This window comes from Schistosoma haematobium, chromosome 1 (genome assembly GCF_000699445.3).
Source record: "Schistosoma haematobium chromosome 1, whole genome shotgun sequence".
NCBI classification, from domain to species: Eukaryota; Metazoa; Platyhelminthes; class Trematoda; order Strigeidida; family Schistosomatidae; genus Schistosoma; species Schistosoma haematobium.
The window spans coordinates 3635831-3655604 of NC_067196.1; the positions used below are offsets into that span (position 1 = coordinate 3635831).

At 36.7% G+C, this 19774-nt stretch overlaps 2 protein-coding genes across 2 annotated transcripts in view; both read right to left on the reverse strand.

The window, feature by feature from the left end:
- Nucleotides 1-10101, reverse strand: part of COL4A3BP (Collagen type IV alpha-3-binding protein) — a 36177-nt gene extending 26076 nt beyond the window's left edge. The window contains exons 1-3 of the mRNA XM_051212740.1: nucleotides 10020-10101; nucleotides 6647-7057; nucleotides 4022-4263 (exon numbers count right to left, since the gene is read on the reverse strand). Of these exons, the coding sequence (XP_051072933.1) occupies nucleotides 4022-4263; nucleotides 6647-7030 (626 nt within the window). The 5' untranslated portion in view covers nucleotides 7031-7057; nucleotides 10020-10101. The remainder of the gene's footprint in view (nucleotides 1-4021; nucleotides 4264-6646; nucleotides 7058-10019) is intronic.
- A 3806-nt stretch (nucleotides 10102-13907) lies between these two features.
- Nucleotides 13908-15976, reverse strand: MS3_00000508 (uncharacterized protein). Its single transcript, XM_051208246.1, has 3 exons — nucleotides 14081-15976; nucleotides 13978-14032; nucleotides 13908-13941 (listed from the first exon to the last, which is right to left on the reverse strand). Exon 1 carries the CDS (start codon nucleotides 15484-15486, stop codon nucleotides 14533-14535), a length of 954 nt encoding a protein of 317 aa, XP_051072934.1. The 5' UTR covers nucleotides 15487-15976; the 3' UTR covers nucleotides 13908-13941; nucleotides 13978-14032; nucleotides 14081-14532.
- Nucleotides 15977-19774: the final 3798 nt, after the last annotated feature.

Below are 19774 nucleotides of genomic sequence, written 5' to 3' on the forward strand. Positions count from 1 at the left end.
GTTCATAAAAAGAGTCTAACTAGATGGAGTTTGACAGTTTGAAGTAGAGTGATATACAGATAATTAAGTACTTGATAAAAATGTATTTATAAGTAATATATTAGGTGAACAAGTAAGTAAATTAAGACATTTGAATATGTATGCTTGTTTCATTTATTCATGAATGATACCATAGTGAATAAAATAAAGTTTTAAAAAGTAGATTAAAGATTCGAACTTTACCCTATTTACCATTAATTTGTACATATGAGTAGTATATTTTTCTTCCGCCTACGATGACTCATCTGAGAGAACATTTTCAGAACATTCGAAAACCTGGATCATACCGTATAGGTCTGGAAATTCGTTTCTCGTACCATAGTGAATTACTACAATTCTTTACCTAAAATGCACATTGTCACCAAATTCTGTTGATACATTAAGAACAAGATCAGATCTTCATATTATAAAAGTAGAGGGGATTAACCTATACCAATAGATCACCTATTTTTATCTCTGGAAACTGAAAACTATCGCTTATCACATAATCATTTTAGCTCGTAACTGATCACGAAAACCTTTAGTTAGTCAATAATCTACATTTAATGAATTTGATCTATTCAGAAGATATTTCATCCAATAAATAGACTATAAAAACTCAACTACTGTATTTCAGATCTTTAACATTACCTAAATCTAACGGGTACATAAAAGAACAAAACATTTACACAAGATAGTCTATTTGATGAATAATAACACTAAGGGTTCATGTGTATGCAAACAGATAGTTACATTAATTCATATATATACATGTAAGCGATAAGTTGAATGATCAAATTGTGAAGACATTTCTATTACTCTAGATAAACTTTGCGAATAACAGAAACTTTACTCATAATGAAGATATCAACTAACCATAATTCGAGTCGTGACAGATCGTTAATTTTAAGAGCAAGTATACCATTATTATCAGTACGGGGATTTGTGGAGAGTGTAGTATCTTAAACAGTTGAATCCATGAGTCGATATAAGCTAGACTACTAGTAAAAACCTGGAAGCATTGGACAGCCGTTTCGTCTTAGTATGGGACTCCTCAACAGTGTGCATCCACGATCGCGCCCATGGAACTCGAATTCGGGACATAAGGTTTCATGCGTGAACGCTTACCCTGAGGACCACTGAGCTAGTATCCAAAGATATTAATAGCTAACTTCAATCGGTCCATGATCTTGCACACCCGTTCACGAGTTGTCTAAGGTGGATAACTGTCTCACACCCGACACGGACTGAACTCTATTGGTCACGGCTCCTTACTAGAACTCTAGGAGTTCCGTCTTGAAGCTAGTCACTAATGAGCAAATGATTATTATCAGTATGGAGATTGGTGAAAACTTTAGTATTTTCACAGTTGAATCCACAAGCGGTCCAGTTTTCCCAGATTTTTAATGATGGTCTTGCTTAGATTGACTCGTCAATTCAGCTGTGAATATACCGTTTTTCTTATGTGGTTAATATAAGCTAACATGAAAGCGTTAGTGAATGATTAAGCGGTTAACTGTTTAACTCGTATAATTATTAAAACAACACAGAAAACACATTTACTTCATGCGGAAGTCATTAATTCGAACTGTGGAAAAAAACTTTCAACATCATTTAAAGTTAGACATTAACACCGCTGGATGTCAGCTCGGTGGTCAACAGGTTAAGTGTTCGCGCGCGAGATAGAAGTTCGTGGGTTAGAGTCCCGCGATACCGAATCGTGGGTGTGTATTGCTGAGACGTCCCGTCCTAGGACGAAGTTGCCGTCCAGTGCTTCCAGGTTTTCAATGGTAATCTAGCTTACATCGACTCGCGAATTTAACTATTAAAATTACTACATTAAACACAAAACCCCTCATTCTGACCAACATCGAGAATTATTCACAATAATATTTACACTAAATATCTTAATCAGAAGATGAACAGAGAGATGGAACTGTTAAAACCACTCAGATTACTAGTTTAACAATTTACAAAATCGATAACAAACACTATTATAAATGCGATTATGTTAAATAAAATAAACAATTAATTACCGAACAAAAGGTATCAAATAAAGAAAGAAAAACAGTATTACTAACATACACAGATGTCATAGTAACCAACTGGTATAAACAGATAAACAAACAAACGGATGAATGAATGAATGAACAATGAATAGAAAAAGAACAATATATACCTCATCTTCTATGTATATTTACACATAAAACCTGAAAGTTTCACTGCATTCAGATAATTACATCCTTATATTTTGATTGTAACCCGATCAATGTTAGATCAACATCGAAAACCTGGAAACAATTTCGTTCTATTTCGAGTCTCGTACATTGGATTGCATGTGTGCACTGAGAAGTCCCATGCTAGGACGAAATTGCTGTCTAAAACTAGCACGAAAAAAATTGTATTGTATCCACGGGTCGTCAATAGTTTACTATCTGACTATAACCCATGAAGATAACTAGATTCAAACCAAACAATCTTCCCAAAACGTTTTATCCTAGCACATGGAATCGTATTCAAAAAATTCTATTTGGATAATTCCATCCTTTCACTTAGTATTTACTGAAGTTGATTGTGAATAAATAATTTATGGGACTGTTCAGTAACAGAGCGCGAACTCGTATTCTCAACACTGAGTTACACTAGCTGTATGTGTGATAAAAAATTAACGGGATTCGGTAGGTATTCATGGACTAGATAAACATAAAATTGGTTACTAGGTAGCGACTAATAAGTTTTAAAGATCTTAGTCCTACAGCGCAGTGGAGGCCCAAATAACTCAATGGTAACGTCTCAGATTGTGAGACTGACTAATGTGGGTTGAAATCTGTGAGGAAGCACCAGTTCCCTCAAGATAATAGATAATCCTTGATGACGAACCCCAACTAGCACGACACTTAAATCTACAGGTTCCTATCTACTACTCCCAAACACCTAACATCTCTATAGGTTATACTACTTCTGGATATTCAAACTAAAGAGTGAATGAAATAGGTTTCAAACCTATAATCACTAGTTCACAATTTAGTTTACGAATAGTGAAATAGGTACTGTTTGACTGTAACCAAAACTTTGTAATAAGATGAACACTAGAGTTTAGGATACTAACTAATCAATATTGTCTCATGTTATATTGAATGGATTCTTGTACTTTGGTTAAGAAAAAAAAACTTACAATGAGTCTATAAAAATAAAGAACTGTGAAAAACACATAATATCAAGTGATTTAAAATCGGGATCTGGATGGTCAAAGTGAAATCTTACTGTAAACTCTAAATTACCAAATATGCACAACATCAGCTCTCAAATGTTATTAACTGTTTTGTCTGTGATTATCATCTTTCTTATAAATTATTTATTCATCTGTTGTTAATGGAAGGTGATCTATTTAGAATGTTTGAGTCATATATTTCGCCTTACTAATTCAGACAATTATACCGTATTCATAACAGTCAACTTTGTACTACCTTTTCACAACGCAAAAATTATTGTTAAAGATGAATGATTTCAAAATGAAAACAGTCGTCGATATCGACAGAGATGGATAGTGGATAGCAGTGGAATCCAGTTTGACACGCGTCTCGCCATATCTGACACACGTCAGCTGGATGTACCTGCATCTCAGAGTTGATGTTCACTCCGGGACTCGAACCCAGTACCGTTAACTTTAAACATTATCACGTTATCCACTTAGCTACTGAGTCCTGATAGCCGCCCGCTTGTTCAATGAGGTGAAGTTTAAATTCACTTGGTATTGTTTTACTTTTATCTTCCCATTGTTATTTAGGACTGAAATTGCTCAGTCTCTTGTTGGCAATTGTAGTCCTAAATATCAATGGGAAGATATAAGCAAACAACACCAAGTGAGTAGTCTATATCTCTTAAATCACATCTTGTTTAAGTGTGATCAGATCAACGAATGAACAATGTTAGAGAACTTTCAATAAAGAAGATAAATGGAATAAACAGGTATAACATAGTTTATGTGAACTACTTAACTCACTTAAAAGTTTCCATTTCAGCCAATTTCTCTTTAATTCCATGATTTCGTTTAAAACTAGACGCTGAATGAATACTTGGACTATAAGTTGAATTAAGTGATAACAAAGAACTATGATGATGAATAGTTTTCTCTGATCCATAACCTGATTCAGCAATACGATGTCGTTCAATAGCAGACATCCAAGTATAACGTTCTTCTTGACTTAATCCACGTAGATACCAAATAACATCACCGACGCGTACCTAAGAAATAGCAGTAAATTTAATTGGTCAAATCAATCAAATTTTAGTCTACAATAGTTTAAGAATTATTATGTATACTGGAAATTTTCTTTATACTGGAAAAGGTGAAATTCAACTTCATCAATAAGCTATCAAAAAATGTTTATACATTACATAAATTTGGACAGTTGTTTCGTTGAAGTTTTCAACTCTTCCAAATTATAATTAGGAGTTGGGTTTTGTGGAGATTTTAGTAATTTTATAGTTGAATTCATGAGTGAATTGAAGCTAGATCACTATGGAAAATATATGAAAGCAGTGGATGACCGTTTCATTTTAGTATGGGACTCCTTAGCAGTGTGCAATCGCCATATACTTACGGAATTAAAACCTAAAAACATTAGGTTGCATAGTGAACACCATATTGAGTCAAAATCATCTAATAATTCACATTTTTAATTTTAGTCAATTCAAATTATATCACCCCATTCTAGTTTAGCTAATATTATTGATAAGTTGTTGCCCTACTACTATGAAATAATTTGGAACATAGATGTGTTGAAAAAAAATGTTATCAATGCCTTATTTAGCAAATGGTAAAGTTAGGCTTGATTGATCTTGACGACAGAGTTACGATTCAATTTCGAAAAATCTGGGAATATTTTAACTCTTTAGCTAATAACGATGCGATAAGGATTATTTTCAATACAATCGTGGAGATAGATATTTTTCCCATCTGTCCAACCCAACTATATTGACCAGTGAACTAGGCCCTGGGTTCGAATCCCGCAAGCAGGATAATGGAAGCACACTTCTAAGGAGTCTTACAATAGGACGAAACGGCCGTCCACTGCTTCCAACTTTCCAATGGTGGTCTAACATCAATTGATTCATGACCTTAATCAAACACTTAATAATCAGAGAGGGGTTTTGTTGATATTATAGTGATTTAATTGTTGAATTCCTGAGTCAATCGAAGCTAGACCACCATGGAATCCCATAAAAGGAAGAAACGACCGTGCAGGGCTTCCAGGTTTTCCATGATAGTTTAGCTTCAATTAACTCACGAATTCAATTATTAAATTCAATAACGAATTAAACTACTGTACATTTAACTTCCGTATGAAAACAATTAATAGTACTATTCGATTGTCTAAAATGATCACGGTGTGAATAAGCAACCTAATTACTAAGATTCATGTACTTTATTTTATATCCAAGTGATAATAAGATTAATTATGATTACAATTCAATTTTATAATAAAGATTTGATGATCACTTAACGGTAATCACCTTACGAAATAAAGGTTTACTTTAATCTTCTACACACATAAAAAGAAAGAAATATAACACATGATAACGTTGAACTGAAACTATCAAGTACAAATACGAATTTGTTTTACAAGAAAAAAATATATATCGGAAAAATTAGTTAACTATTTCAAGTACTGAGATCATAAACGAATCGATATTAGATTATCATTGATAATCTGGAAGCACTAGATGGCCGTTCCGTCTTAGTATAAGACTCTTTAACAATGCGCATACACAATCTTGCAAATGGGACTCGTATCCAGAACCTTTGAACGTGCATGCGAATGCTTAATCTCTAGACAACTGAGTCGGAATTCAGTGGCGCTAATATCTAACTTCAACCAACTTACGGTATTGTGCAACCATCTTCCATTGTCTTCGGTGGGTAACTGCCCCACACCCGACAAGGTTGAACTCCATCGATCACAACTCCTCACCAGACATCCGTTAGATACATCTTGAAGCTAGTCACTAGTGGGCACAAAATAATTATCAGTAAAGAATTGTGGAGATTATTAGGTTCTTGATTGAGATCATGAACCGATTGGTGTTAGATCACCAGTGGAAACCTGGAAGCACAGGACTGCCATTTTGTCCTATCGTACGACTCCTCAGCAGTGTGTATCTACGACTGATCAGTTAAAACAAGTTAGCTTTCAATCATTCGGTCATAGGTTTATGTCTCAATCCATCTAATTTGGTTTGAACAGTTGAATAATATCCATAAGGCACCAAAAACAAAATATATTGGCCAAATCGAGCTTATGCTTGGTCAGTCACCATCAGTATAGAACCTGGGACATATGTGCATACATCCAAATTGTTACACTAAATCAGTACGGTTAGATGAAATTATCACGACAAATGCCAGAGTAGTAGAAACGGTAACGATTTAGTACATTGTACTTAGCTAATAACTTACATAACTTTATAATTTTTAGTTTTGACGATCAAGATCGGGTCAAAAGCTAACAGACTTCTGATTTCTAACAATCATTTACTTTCAATCTACGATATTATAATAATAAATATGTCAACTATGAAAAATAAAAAATTAAACGAAAAAGTGATGATTAATTACTTAACTTACCTCAAAACGACATTCATCATATTCATGAATTTTAATATATGCATTTTTTATACGTACAGAACCCCTAGAGCCTAAATTCAAATCATCTGAATTACGATAATAGGTTAGAAAGCCATCAGATAAGACAAAATAACGTTCCTGCCACCCATGTAACAAATTTGTCCATTTGCTAAGGTAACCACGAACAGCTAGTGGGGCCCATAATTCCCCATCTAACAAGCCAGCATCATCATCGTCTGAAATACCTATAGCGCTAATATTTTCCTGACTTGAAGACTGAATAGCTTTAGTCATACATGAACTAATAGTATGAGTGTTTGTTGTGTTAGGAAGAGAAGTCATTGGAGTGGAACCATATGTAGACGTTGGAATATTATGATGCATCAAAAATAAGGTCAATTAATAAGAAATCTGGAAATATAAAAAATAAAATTATTGATCGATCAGTATCTAAAAACGGTTTGGAAAACCCTAGTATAACCTATAAAACGAATAAAAGTAATCTAGGCAAGATGACAAGTGAACCGCGTTCCCATTCGAGCAACTGACCAATGGAATAACTGTTGAATACTCTATAAAACAAAAAGTATGCACACAAGACCGATTCGCTCTTTGGTTTGTAAACTTGTATTGAGTCGCTATTTTGTCCCGGTTCATCAAAGACGATCCATATATTTTTATAGATGAACACTGGCTAAAATCTATCACTTAAACTACTAAGATACCGACATTTAGTTTGTGCAGTTTTCATTAAATCTTCTGGTAGTGATGTTAGTAATTAAGTTATTTGTTATAAATTTGTCTAAGACTCCTAGGTTTCCGGATAGATGTTTCTCTTTTACCTTTAAAATGACCTGAAAGATGTCACCATGATAAGAACCCTTATGAGACTAAAGAATAAAGTTTCTGTTGCATCAAATGCAGCGACTTTAACATAAAATTTATAAAAAGAGAATCAAGCCAAAATCGACTAGCCAGTAATCTATCTGAAAAACTTCTGAAATACTTTAACCAAACCTCTTAAGTGTCTTAAAATAAGTAATAAACAAACCACATGCTGCATACATCTCAAACTTATCGTGGCAGTTTCGCAATGAACTGATATTGTAGTTACTAGTATGGTTTATTAAAACTCGTACAGTATTCTCCGTCCAAGTGAAAGACTTAAACAAAAGTTTTGTTACCTTTGACGTAATCGTGAATCTAAAGCCAAGACAAAATTTAACACGAACCTACAAAGTAGTCGGAAGCTGTTAGTATTGAAGTAAAAAATGGTTTTTCGATCATTGATTACTAATTTTTAATTCTTATTGTATTTACTACATCAAAGGATTACTCCATAAAACTTAATCAAAATTACTTTCATAGTAATTCGTGACTCAGATTTCAATACTTTGAACAAAGCTATTCTGTTCTCTTTTCTATGCCCTGAAGTAAAAACACCAGTTTTGCAGGTGAAGCTATTTGACGTTTGCTCAATGTGATAAATGAAATAATATCAAGTCTATCGATTACGTATCAATAAAAGACTATTAGAATATTTGAACCACGTGTTTGTCATTAACACAAAATATCGTAAAATTATGTTAAAAATCCATGAAAAGTGTTCACACTGAATAATCTGCCGTAACGGAATTTCAATCTAATTGATATTTATGACTCACAAGCTGCAATCTGGGGTTACATATGCCATACAACATAGACTACGGTTCGGTTTTTAATATTTTTTTGCCCAATCCTAAGATTCATTACTTTTTCACCATTTTAGCGTCTTTCCACCGAGGCATTCAGTGTAGTTTTATTGTTCGGTAGGTTTGACATTACTGCATATAATTTAGTGTCTTCTGGTTAAAGACAACAAGAGGAGAGTCGTTTATAAGAAGTAGTACCATAAAATCTCTACCAACATTAGAACAACAGGACATAAACGACGACAACAAATTTTCACTATCAATGTCTCCTAGTGTTCAGGAGGCCACCAGCCAACTTCGAAGCCACACAAACCTCTAGAAGATAAAACTGGTAAATGCGCAGCTGATAAAGACTGCTCTGGATGGAAAACAGCATGCTGGGGTCAGCATCATATCATAATGAGTGATTACCATAGCTCTGCAAAATAAGCTAAACGTCAGAATAAAAGAAAAGTCGCTTATATTTAAATAACTTTGGTAATGTAACGATATACTATTTTTGAATGGAGTCAATTTAGAAAATTGCAACGTCCAGAAGATGTTTAAATACAATGGTAGTTGATTTAAAATTTTAAAAAATACAGTCTGATAAGGGTAGGTAAAGATTTGTGCTAGAATAAAGAATGTAAATATTATAACAAACTTTCAATTCGCAGGAATGAGACGAGAGTAAGGATATCAGGAGGAAAATGCTGCAAAACAAAGTTGCACGAAGTATACCTCCGTAGCTTCATCTGTGCGCATTAACAATTACAAAGGACTAGAAATATCACGGTAGCACTGTATTTTTTTATAATATTGCAAGATTTTATCAACTGCTTTTATCATTAGATGCACGTAGAAACTATGTGCTGAATTGTCGATCTAGGTTTTCTCTTATTTTCAGCTTTTCTGGTACAAGTTGCTCTGCACACGATCTACTAAACCAGTACTACTATTAATAATAATCGAAACTATGGCATAACCAACTGATAATTTAAAAAACCAATCAACGATCCAAAATTTTTGGAAAAACACTATTGTCCGTTCGATCTACAAAATTTAGGATCTTATGACCAACTATAGTCCGACAATTGTAACCACTATTGTTTCTAAACCAATGCATTACACCCTCCCATATCGCATGCACTTGACACATAATAACTTGACAATTTACAGCTAAAGGTACATAGTATCATGGCTTATAATTTACTCATAAGGATGAATAATAAATGTTACTAAATTAACTATTTTATTTAGTAGAATAGGGCGAAGAAATTATTAGGAATAACTGTATTAGCGTGAAATTCAAGGACATTAAAAACAGCTTTAGTGGGACATAATCATCGTAATAATGCTGATCCGCTCCCTTTCACCAAAATATATTCCACTACCATTTCCAGATGACTTAGACATCTAACCCAATGATAAATAAATTGGGAAGCAATATTTTAAAGAGAAACCTTCTACTGTTACATAACTTCAAAGTGGGGAAAAGAACAAAAAGTACTGTCTAAAAATTTTATACATTTTAGATGTACCATGAGATAACCGATAGTTGTACTGCCCACAGACGAATAACAATGAAGGTTTAATGACCACTTAATCTCGACGACGAATGGACGTAAAAATATTTTAAATGGTAGAAACAAATTAAAACTACATAATTTATAGCAAAATAGCGTTTCTAATAGAGAAACCACCTGTAAGTTGTCTACTTAGCAGTAGCGTATAACCATCAGAATGCGCTCTAATGTACTTTCAATCATCAATCAGTTTCAGTTTCGTTCATAAGGTCAGGGTTTTAAGAGTTCATGTTCGTACTACATCCAAAAAATGGTCTATTGTATAACTTGACTATATTTATGCAACACTTAGAGGTTTTTTATGCCTGAAGGCAAATTATGTTGAGAGGAAGTGTGAAACGAAGTGTTCATCAGTGAGAATCTGAAAAAGAAACCATTCAAAAAATGTCCATGTTAGGAAAAAGTAAAGTGTCACGATAATCCTATAGGCTCACTAGTTTTACTTGTGAAATTAGTTGACATTATTCAGCAGTAAAGCAATTATGAAATCAATAGAACGAGAAATACCTGTAGGCACTAAAAGGTCTATTCTTAGGGACTTCTGAAAACACATTGTTTGCCATTCATTTTGCCTCCATAAACTGACAAAAGTATTTATTTTTGGGATCAATTTATTATTACAGACTAGTCATACATATAGAAATTATAGGACAAGCCATGGATTCTCGAACGCTCGGCATGCTCAATATTCGATTTTTTATCACGATTATATATTACCCAACTGATTTCCCTTCGCTGATTTCATGTTTACGTATGGTTCTAGGTATTTGGTAATGTCCAATAGGTGATGGTTTAGTCATCCAAGGGAACTAATTTATGTCAGTTTGATAGATTTTCGGCTGCATATATCTTGTAATTTGAGTCCGTTATTCTCAAGAAGTGGGGATTCTGGATACAAACAGCTATCACACTACCAGTTAAGAGGTTAGACGGCCACAACATGAAAAATAATAAAAAGAATTCAGATGCCTACATAAGACAAGTGTTTCAAAAGTGAGCGAACAAATAAACATGACACTTGATTTGTAATGTAGACAGTCTGAGAAATCTGTAGTGTAAGCGTGGTGTGTGCTACTTATATTGACATAAGTAGTATGTGATGTTAGTCGTGAACAGCAGGTCTGGCGGCAGAGAGACAGGAGGATCGAGCAGTAAAGAGTGGATTCAGGATGCAAATTGTATGAAACTGCAAGAACAATGAAGTTTGAGTCATTATGAGACAACTGATAAACATTTCGCAAATTACGTATTTACTATTTGATTGTTAGATTTTATTAACAAGTCCTGTAATTCTGTGTGAAATACATTTGATTGTCCCCACCCGTGTTTTGTCCACTACATAAATATGAAGGGAGAAGTGGAGATGATAATAGGCTGGATAAGAAGTTGTTGGTGATACATGTCATTGGTAAAATGGTAAATTGCGAGACATGCATCGTCCTCAACTAGTCAAAACGGGAAGCAGTAATCTACGATATAGAACATACTTGTCAAGTTTCCTCTTTGAGACGTACACTAACTGGGTTGGGATCATTTTATCTTTAGTGATCCAGTGATCTGATTTTAATTTCAAAGAATGAACGAATGTGCTATAAATATATTATGCTTTCAGATTATGTTGGGTGGGTTTAATTCAAGCACTCATTCCGCCGGGCACATTCCGAATGGAAATAAGAGAATCGAGTGGAAAAACGAGAATAAACCAACTCATTTAGGTAAACCATGACTCAATATTTTTAGCCAGATAAAAGTAACGCAAATACATGAAAATAGTGTGAGCAATACACTCAGGTAACCTCATGTAAATCAGCTGGCGTTAATAAGCGAATAACTGGAAGGTCAAACTGTGGTTCAGGAAGAATGAATAAACTGGTCTATCCGGGAACTGGAATAATCCACCTGAACGTGACACAAATTATACACTACATATCTTGGAGAGCACTTCAAATGATTACAAAGTCTAATGAGAAGAGTTAGAAACGCGCCTGAGTTTTCGCTCTTTGATGTGTAGTCTTTCGAGAGTTGTCTCGAAGTTAGTAGGAATCATGTTTTGGTAGTAAGTTCGTAATGGGGTTACTTGCGTGACTTGTCAGATCACTTCTTATTCTCCTATACCTCAACAAAAATAATCTCAAGGGATGGAGTCTGTCTTCATAAGATTTATCCTCATCGACTAAGTATTCCGCTACCGTAGTCGGTCTAAGAAATTTATGTCGCTTTCGAAGATATTTGGAATGAGAACAATGTGGACTTTCAGATGCGTCTATGTGCATGTCTCAGGAGGAGTTGGGCACGGTTGCAGGCTGACCACACCAGTTTCCTCCCCTTAAAATAATACGCTTCGTATGAATAGGCTGCATCCTCTGCATATTACGAGCGGGTATTCATGATCAATGTGGATACTAGGCCGATAACGAGCTCGAAGGATACAATTGAGAGCGCACTTTCATAGGAGTTGGAAGTCGTTTGTGGAGTAGAATGTTCATGACATGATATTGAATAAGTTGCGCTCTAACTCACTATTTTGTGCCCACTATTAAAGGTTTACCTATGAACTATCTCCCTTGGTCTGTTGTGATGACGGTTATACCATTAAAAGAAATCGAATTTTCTATCGGCACCCTAGCTTTTGACTCTGTTGACATGTCCTTTAGGAACGTAGCCATAGGCCGTCAAATGACTCGGTCAATACATGTTAAAACATACTCAAATTCTCTGACGAAGGAAATGATCGGGCGATATCGATGCGAATATGTCCAAATCTTGTGCCAACTTTATTACGCCTTATGGATGCCTAAGCCGAAAAACGAATATGCTGGTTCGTTTCGGCTGTATGGGATGCAAACCATTTTGTTTGATAATAGACTTTGTTCCAGGGTACGACATATTTAACATAATTTTGTTTCCCAATGGGTTCCAGCATACTTTTTACACCGTCCAACTGAGCTTCGGATTATAAATGAGCTTTGGCAGAAAACCACGCTTCCGATAATCTAAAATATCCCGCTTGTAATGTCGCTAGCTTAAGACAGTTAGAGTCCTCATCATTATCTTGAAAAATGCCTCCGCTTGTCGTTGATGTTAATGTTATTTAATATCAGATATGACACAATTAAACAATTTGTGTCGGCACTGTGTTTATCGTGATTTAGTGTGGAGATTTAGGAAGTGTTCCATGGTCAGTAAATACTGTGAAGGTAATACCATCTTAAAATTAGCGCATGTACTTAATAACTAGATGAATGTCTAAACATTCTTTCATGAAGATCATGTACATTGTTTGAGATACATTTCGTCTTTCAGAGAGGAAATCAAGTGATTTCAAGTTGTTACTTACCTGCTATTGAGAACTGATTTAATGGAGATGTTGGAGGAATCCGTTTTAAGTGATAAGTGTATTTCATTGGCTCTGATCACAAAGCAATACCTGAGTAGTTAACACTTTTCAGTGTTTTTAAATCACTATATAGCCATAACTAGTCGGTGTATCAAGTGCGAACAACCTTATGTCTTTCCACGAGGGTGGCGCTGTGATGTTGTAACTCCACTGGGAAAAAGTGACAGAAGACGTTTTAAACACCGCAAGGTGGCGCACTTTTACTGGTGTGTCAGATAACGAATAAAATCTGTCGACATCCTAATCCAGCATGTAACTCTAAAAAGCAATGTTTACTGAAAGCATACTAGACAGAACTTATCGCTGATTTTATTCATTTAGTATTTTAAAATTGAGTTCTCACTTTAGTAAAATGCTCTGTATGATTTTCACTGGCTACAAGTAGGTCGTCCGGAGAGGCATATACAAAAAATAAACCTGGTACGAGTTGAAAGATGAAACGTTGAAATATTTGCCACGCATTTCTGAGAAAGGGAAGCATTGTGACGACTGTCCTTATTACACAATCGTAAACGAATTGGCGTATGACGATAGTGTAGAATCCAAACTACGGTTTGGATGTTGAAGAATAGCCGACCGGAGACTTTAGACACGCGCCCTTTCATGTCGAAATCAAAACAAGTAATCGGGTAAATAGCGGTTCTATAATTCATCATAAATTTAAATGTAAATCGTTACCTAAACAAATATTACCACCCGGCTATTCAACCAATAATTGTTCAATCAATCAAATCTAAATTACAATAAATAAAGAAGTTGATAGAAGATGAGGGAAAATTACCAGTCAAAACAAATGAACGTTATTCTATCCTGACTGGATAGAACACACACAAAAGGAGGAGCAAATCAATACGGCTACCGCCAAGAACAAGGGTCAAGTAAATCAACACAGATGCAGTTCAGGAAGAAACACAAACTTAGTGAATGCGTAAGAAAAACAAAAACTATAATAAAAAATACAAGTATTAACAATTCAAATGTAATCAAAATACAACAATGTACAACTAAGGGGATCAATAGGAACAAAGTACAAGTATATACATGGAGGGATTTTCACCAACACACAAAACCTTCAAAATGGATCTTACACTGGCCCCCAAAATCCCTCCATATCACACAAGCTACCTTGATGCCTATGGTCATGGTTCATTATATAACATATCACACCATAGGAACGAGTAGGACTTACAACAGTACGCCTACTCGACCTACCTACATTGATAATACGAGGAACTAATTCGAGCCTTCAAGGAGGCATAATCTACGTATATCTCTCCTGACTAATCCACCGTTCGTACGAACAACCACTGTTCTAACTCTTCCGTCGTCATCTATTTCACAATCTTCAACTACTCCTATAGGCCATTTTCCACGAGTCGATATGTCCGAAGCCACGATCACTACATCCCCTTTCTGAAAATTGCGGTGTTCAACTAACCACTTTTGACGTTTTTGTAGGGACGGTAAATACTCTCTTAACCACCTTTTCCAAAACACATTGGCAAGATGATTAACCTGTTTCCAACGTTTGTCATATTTATCTCTGATGCTACCTTCTTCGACTATTCCGTCACATTCTCTCAATAATAACAAACTATTTGGCGACAAGGCTAGTTTATCGTTAGCATCTTGAACGATCGGAGTTAAGGGTCGATCGTTCAATATCCTTTCAATCTCAATCAAATAAGTGCTTAGCGTCTCATCGGTTAAAGTCTGTTCTCTAGTTATCAATAATAACAGTCGGCGTATGGACCTAATCATCCTCTCCCAGACTCCACCCCTATGGCTGGATGAGGGCGGGTTAAAATGCCACTGAATCTGCCTAGCTGACAGTTCCTTGTCTATTTTCTGTTGATTCAACTGTTGCACGAATCTCCTTAGTTCAGAGACTGCACCCACGAAATTTGACCCATTGTCACTGTAAATGTCTGCAGGTTTCCCTCTTCTTCCAATGAAACGTAGCAAGACCATTATAAACGAATCAGTATTCAAACTATGTGTCATTTCAATATGTACCGCTCGGGTTTGCAAGCAAGTAAATACACATCCATATCTTTTTTCTAATGATCTTCCTCTCTTGACCACAAGGGGTCCAAAGTAGTCTACTCCCACGGCTGAAAAGCTATACCATCCTGGTTGAACTCTACAAACTGGAAGCGGCGCCATCAACTGTCGTCCTGTATTCATCGTAAACTGCCGGCATGTCACACACTTTCCTATCACTCTCTTAACCGTGCTGGTTCCTTTTATTATCCAATACCCTTTTCCGGATCGTAGCCAGTACTTGTGACGTTCCTGTGTGTCCTTGTTCCTTATGATAATGTCTAATTATCATTTCTGTCACTAAGTGTCGACTGGGCAATATTATTGGATGTTTAAAGGCATTTGGGAACTCTGAGTAGCTTAGTCGACCTCCAACGCAGAGTAACCCATCAAGTATTATCGGTGATAAGCCCTTCAGATCGTTGTGACTAAGTAGGTTACCATTGTTTTTAAATTCACTAAATATTTCTCCATACACCTCTTTCTGAACCATCAATAAAATTTTACGCTTGGCGATGTCAAGCTCCTTGACCTTTAAACATCCTAGATGAACGGATCCTTCGTGACTCGGTGAACGAAGTATCATCAGGAATTCTATGAACCTTCTAAGCCATGCTACGGCTCTGACCAATTTCAACCACTCAGAATAATAAGAGAGAATAGGTGACATGTTGTACTTTATACTACTCAAGTTAACCACAGCAGTTTTTCTAAACTCAATATCGTCAGGAGTAGGTTCCGGACAGTCAGTGATTGCTGTACAAAATTCGCCATGCAGTAAGGTAGGACATTTAAACCAAAGCTCAAGATCTGACATTTTTTGTATACCTCTCGAGGTCCAAGCAGCTGGACGACTTAACATAACTCCATTGTTCAATTTTCGTATACTGGTGCACATTGGCGAGGCGGTTGGCTATACAGGTGCTATAGCGGTTCTCGATATTCTTGATGTAGTACGACACTACCATGGAATCTGTATAGAAGTTTACCTTACAGAAAAAATTAGGCAGGCTTCTCTGTAAGACTTCACTAAGCCTCACGCTTAACACTGCTGCCGCCATTTCAGGCCTCGGTATAGTGACCTGTTTGATAGGTGCTACCCTAGACTTGCAGCACAACAAAATACAGTAGGGTTGTTCCTTCAAATAACTGACTCGTGCGTACGCGACTGCTCCATAACCGATCTCTGAAGCGTCACTGAACAGGTGCAATTCTATTTCCGCTTCGGGTTCGTCAATTCTCTTCTTAATACCCCTAGCTACCGTAATATGACCTATTTGACGCATAAAGTTCACCCAATTCAGCCACTCAGACACGTATGGCTCGTTGAGAGGCTGATCCCAGCCTATTTGGGACTTACATAGTTTTGCAAAAGAACCTTGGCAGTAAGACAGACTGGAGCAATTAAACCCAAAGGATCGAACAGAGAAGAAACTATAGATAGAATCCCTCTCCTAGTCAGAGGCCTTTCCGGTGCATCGAAGTAAAACTTGAATACATCTTGTTTAAAATCCCATTCTACTCCTAGAGTTCGATGGGTAGTGTCATAACTCGTTGACATTTCTATCAAAGACTCTTCTTTTCATACATCAGACAAGATGGTCCTTACTTCCTCCGAGTTGGTGAACCACTTCTTTAGTTTAAAACCTCCTCTACATAGTAATTCACTTATTTGCTTTAACAAAACTCTTTGCCTGATCACAAGTAGAAAAGGATATTAAGCAATCATCAACATAGAAATTATTCTTGACAGCATCTACGACATAACCATCATAACCGTCGGAGAATATGTGGGCCGTCTTTTTCAAGGCGAAGTTTGCACAAAATGGCGATGATGTGGCACCAAATGGATGAGATGTCATTCGAAACTCAGATGGTTCCTTTGACATGTCTCCCTCCTGCCACCACAGAAATCTTAAGGCTCCTCGATCAGACTCAGGGACCTTCACTTGCATGAACATTTCTTCAATATCTGCCGAGATTGCAACTGCTTCCTTGCGAAAACGCAATAATATAAACACTAACTCAGCAGTGGTGTCAGGTCCTTGATAAATCATATCGTTTAGAGAAATACCTGCAAACTTGGCCGCACAATCAAGGACCACTCTAAGTTTTTCTGGCTTTTTCGGATTTAACACAGCATGATGAGGTAAATACCACCGGGGACGATAATTCGGTTGCAACTGTAGTTCGGGTACTTTCTCTGCATAGCCCTTTGTAAGATTACTTTCAATACCTTTGGTATACCTTACGTGTAGACTGTTATCCTTCAACGGTTTGCGCTTCAAATTCTGTAACCTACTGTTGGCTACTTCATAGTTTCCCACTTTCCTACTTGGATTCTCTTTCCATGGTATAGGAACTACGAAATGACCGTTGTCGAAGTGCTTGCCCTCTTCCACAATTTTTATAGCTGCCTTATCCTCTACCGATAATGATTTATCATTTGAATAAGCATCGGAAAACTCTGCGTCATAAAACTTACGTATTTCGTTCTCTAATGTCTGTATCTTACTGGTGTGATTAACCACTCTTTTCCTATAGTCCGGATACGATGCAGGTCCGAAGACCGTCCACCCCAGCAATGTTTTCACAGCGTACGGGTTTTTTCTTCCACCCAATCGCCGATCTACCACCCAGTGTGCTTCTGACACGTCGCAACCAATCAACAGCAGAACTTCTTCAGAGTCTAAGTTATCTATTGGTACGTCCCTTAAATGTGGCCACTTAACTAGGTTGTTCACCGCCGCCCTTGTTGGCTTATGACCTGGTATACCTGCCACAATCAGAGCTCCTTCGATCGTAACATGTTCGGACCGATCTAACGAATATACCTCAAAAGGTGTCCTTGTGACCGTCATTGTCCTATTACCACTCACGGTCTCTACTACCACTGACGCTCGGTCTTCCTACAGCCCGAGATACCTCGAACAGCTCGATTTTATCAACGTCACATCAGACCCGTTATCCAACAAGGCATAACCCACCATTTCGGCGTTTCCCAACATCAACCGCACAGGAATCATTCCTAAGCACATTTGACTACTTAGGGATTTAGTAAGTCCACAGCAATTCTGGGTTCCAGACTTATTATTTACACCGTTGCTTGTCGAGTTGGTATGCAGCAGAGTGTGATGTCTTTTCTCACCACTGTCAACGTTACAGGGCCTTGTCATCTTGCATTCACTGGCCTTATGTCCTTGTCTAAGGCAGACGAAACAAATGCCATTAACTCTTGAGTGAGACCATCTATCTTGAACGGTAAGCGCTAAAACTTTTGGACATTTATAAATAGCATGGTCCAGGGAACACACACTGCATTTAGCTCTCTCTCTCGAATTATTATCCTGCTCCAATTGCAAGTGACAATTTGTCTTTAGGTTGTGTCCCTTTCTCGGACGATTCGCTGACCGTCCAAACCTACTATTAGCTACTCTCGCTCGGGATGCTATAGATTGGGTAAGCTCGTCAAAAGTCGGTTCCCTATTATCTTCCGTCAATTAATCCACCCGGTCCACCCACTGGGCTTGCATAACTTGAGGTAATAGTCTTACTATTCTTTCCAAAGTAACTAAAGAATTTAGATCTGAGGTATAATTCATCTGTTTCAAGACCATAGCACAGTTTTCCATTTTAATAGCCAAGTTTGATAGTTGCTCCCCGTCAGTATAATCAATATTTACAGCATTGAATAAGTCTTCTAATGTTTCTCGAGCGATTACATGAGACTGTCCAAACAAACGTTTAAGGATTTCCCTTGCCCTCCTGTAACCGGAGGATGCGTCCATCACGACACAACCCTCAATAGCTGTTTTCGCCTTGCCCTTACAATAGTGCATTAAATAGAGCAAACGTTGGCTATCATCAGTGACTCTTGATGCTATATAGGTCTCAAATTGCCTTATAAACTTCCAGTATCCTCTTGGCTGTCCATCGAAATAACTCAATTCAACCTTTGGTAGTTCTAGACCAACAACAGGCGCCATAGGCAGAACGCTCTTTCCCGATAATTCAAGCCTTTGCTTCTCCTTTAAACTAAGATTTTTTACGTCATCTGTCATTGAATTAAGACTAGAGTCACTACCATGATAATCAACCCTATTCGAGTCTGAACCATGACAATTAAGGACATCAAAAGGCACTTGCTTGGTAATTGGGGATTCTTCATTAACATCAACGAACTTTGAGCTTGATTTCCTTCGACGATTAGTTGGCATTATAAACGAAACGACCAAATATTTCCAGAAACGATAATCAAAATCCGCGAACGATTGCCAAAGGATTTCGGCCAAGTAATAATTGTTTAGAATTGTAGAATCCAAACTACGGTTTGGATGTTGAAGAATAGCCGACCGGAGACTTTAGACACGCGCCCTTTCATGTCGAAATCAAAACAAGTAATCGGGTAAATAGCGGTTCTATAATTCATCAT

Coding starts and splice junctions, on each gene's coding strand:
- MS3_00000508 (XM_051208246.1), bottom strand. CDS start 15,486: ATGAATACAGGACGACAGTTGATGGCGCCGCTTCCAGTTTGTAGAGTT.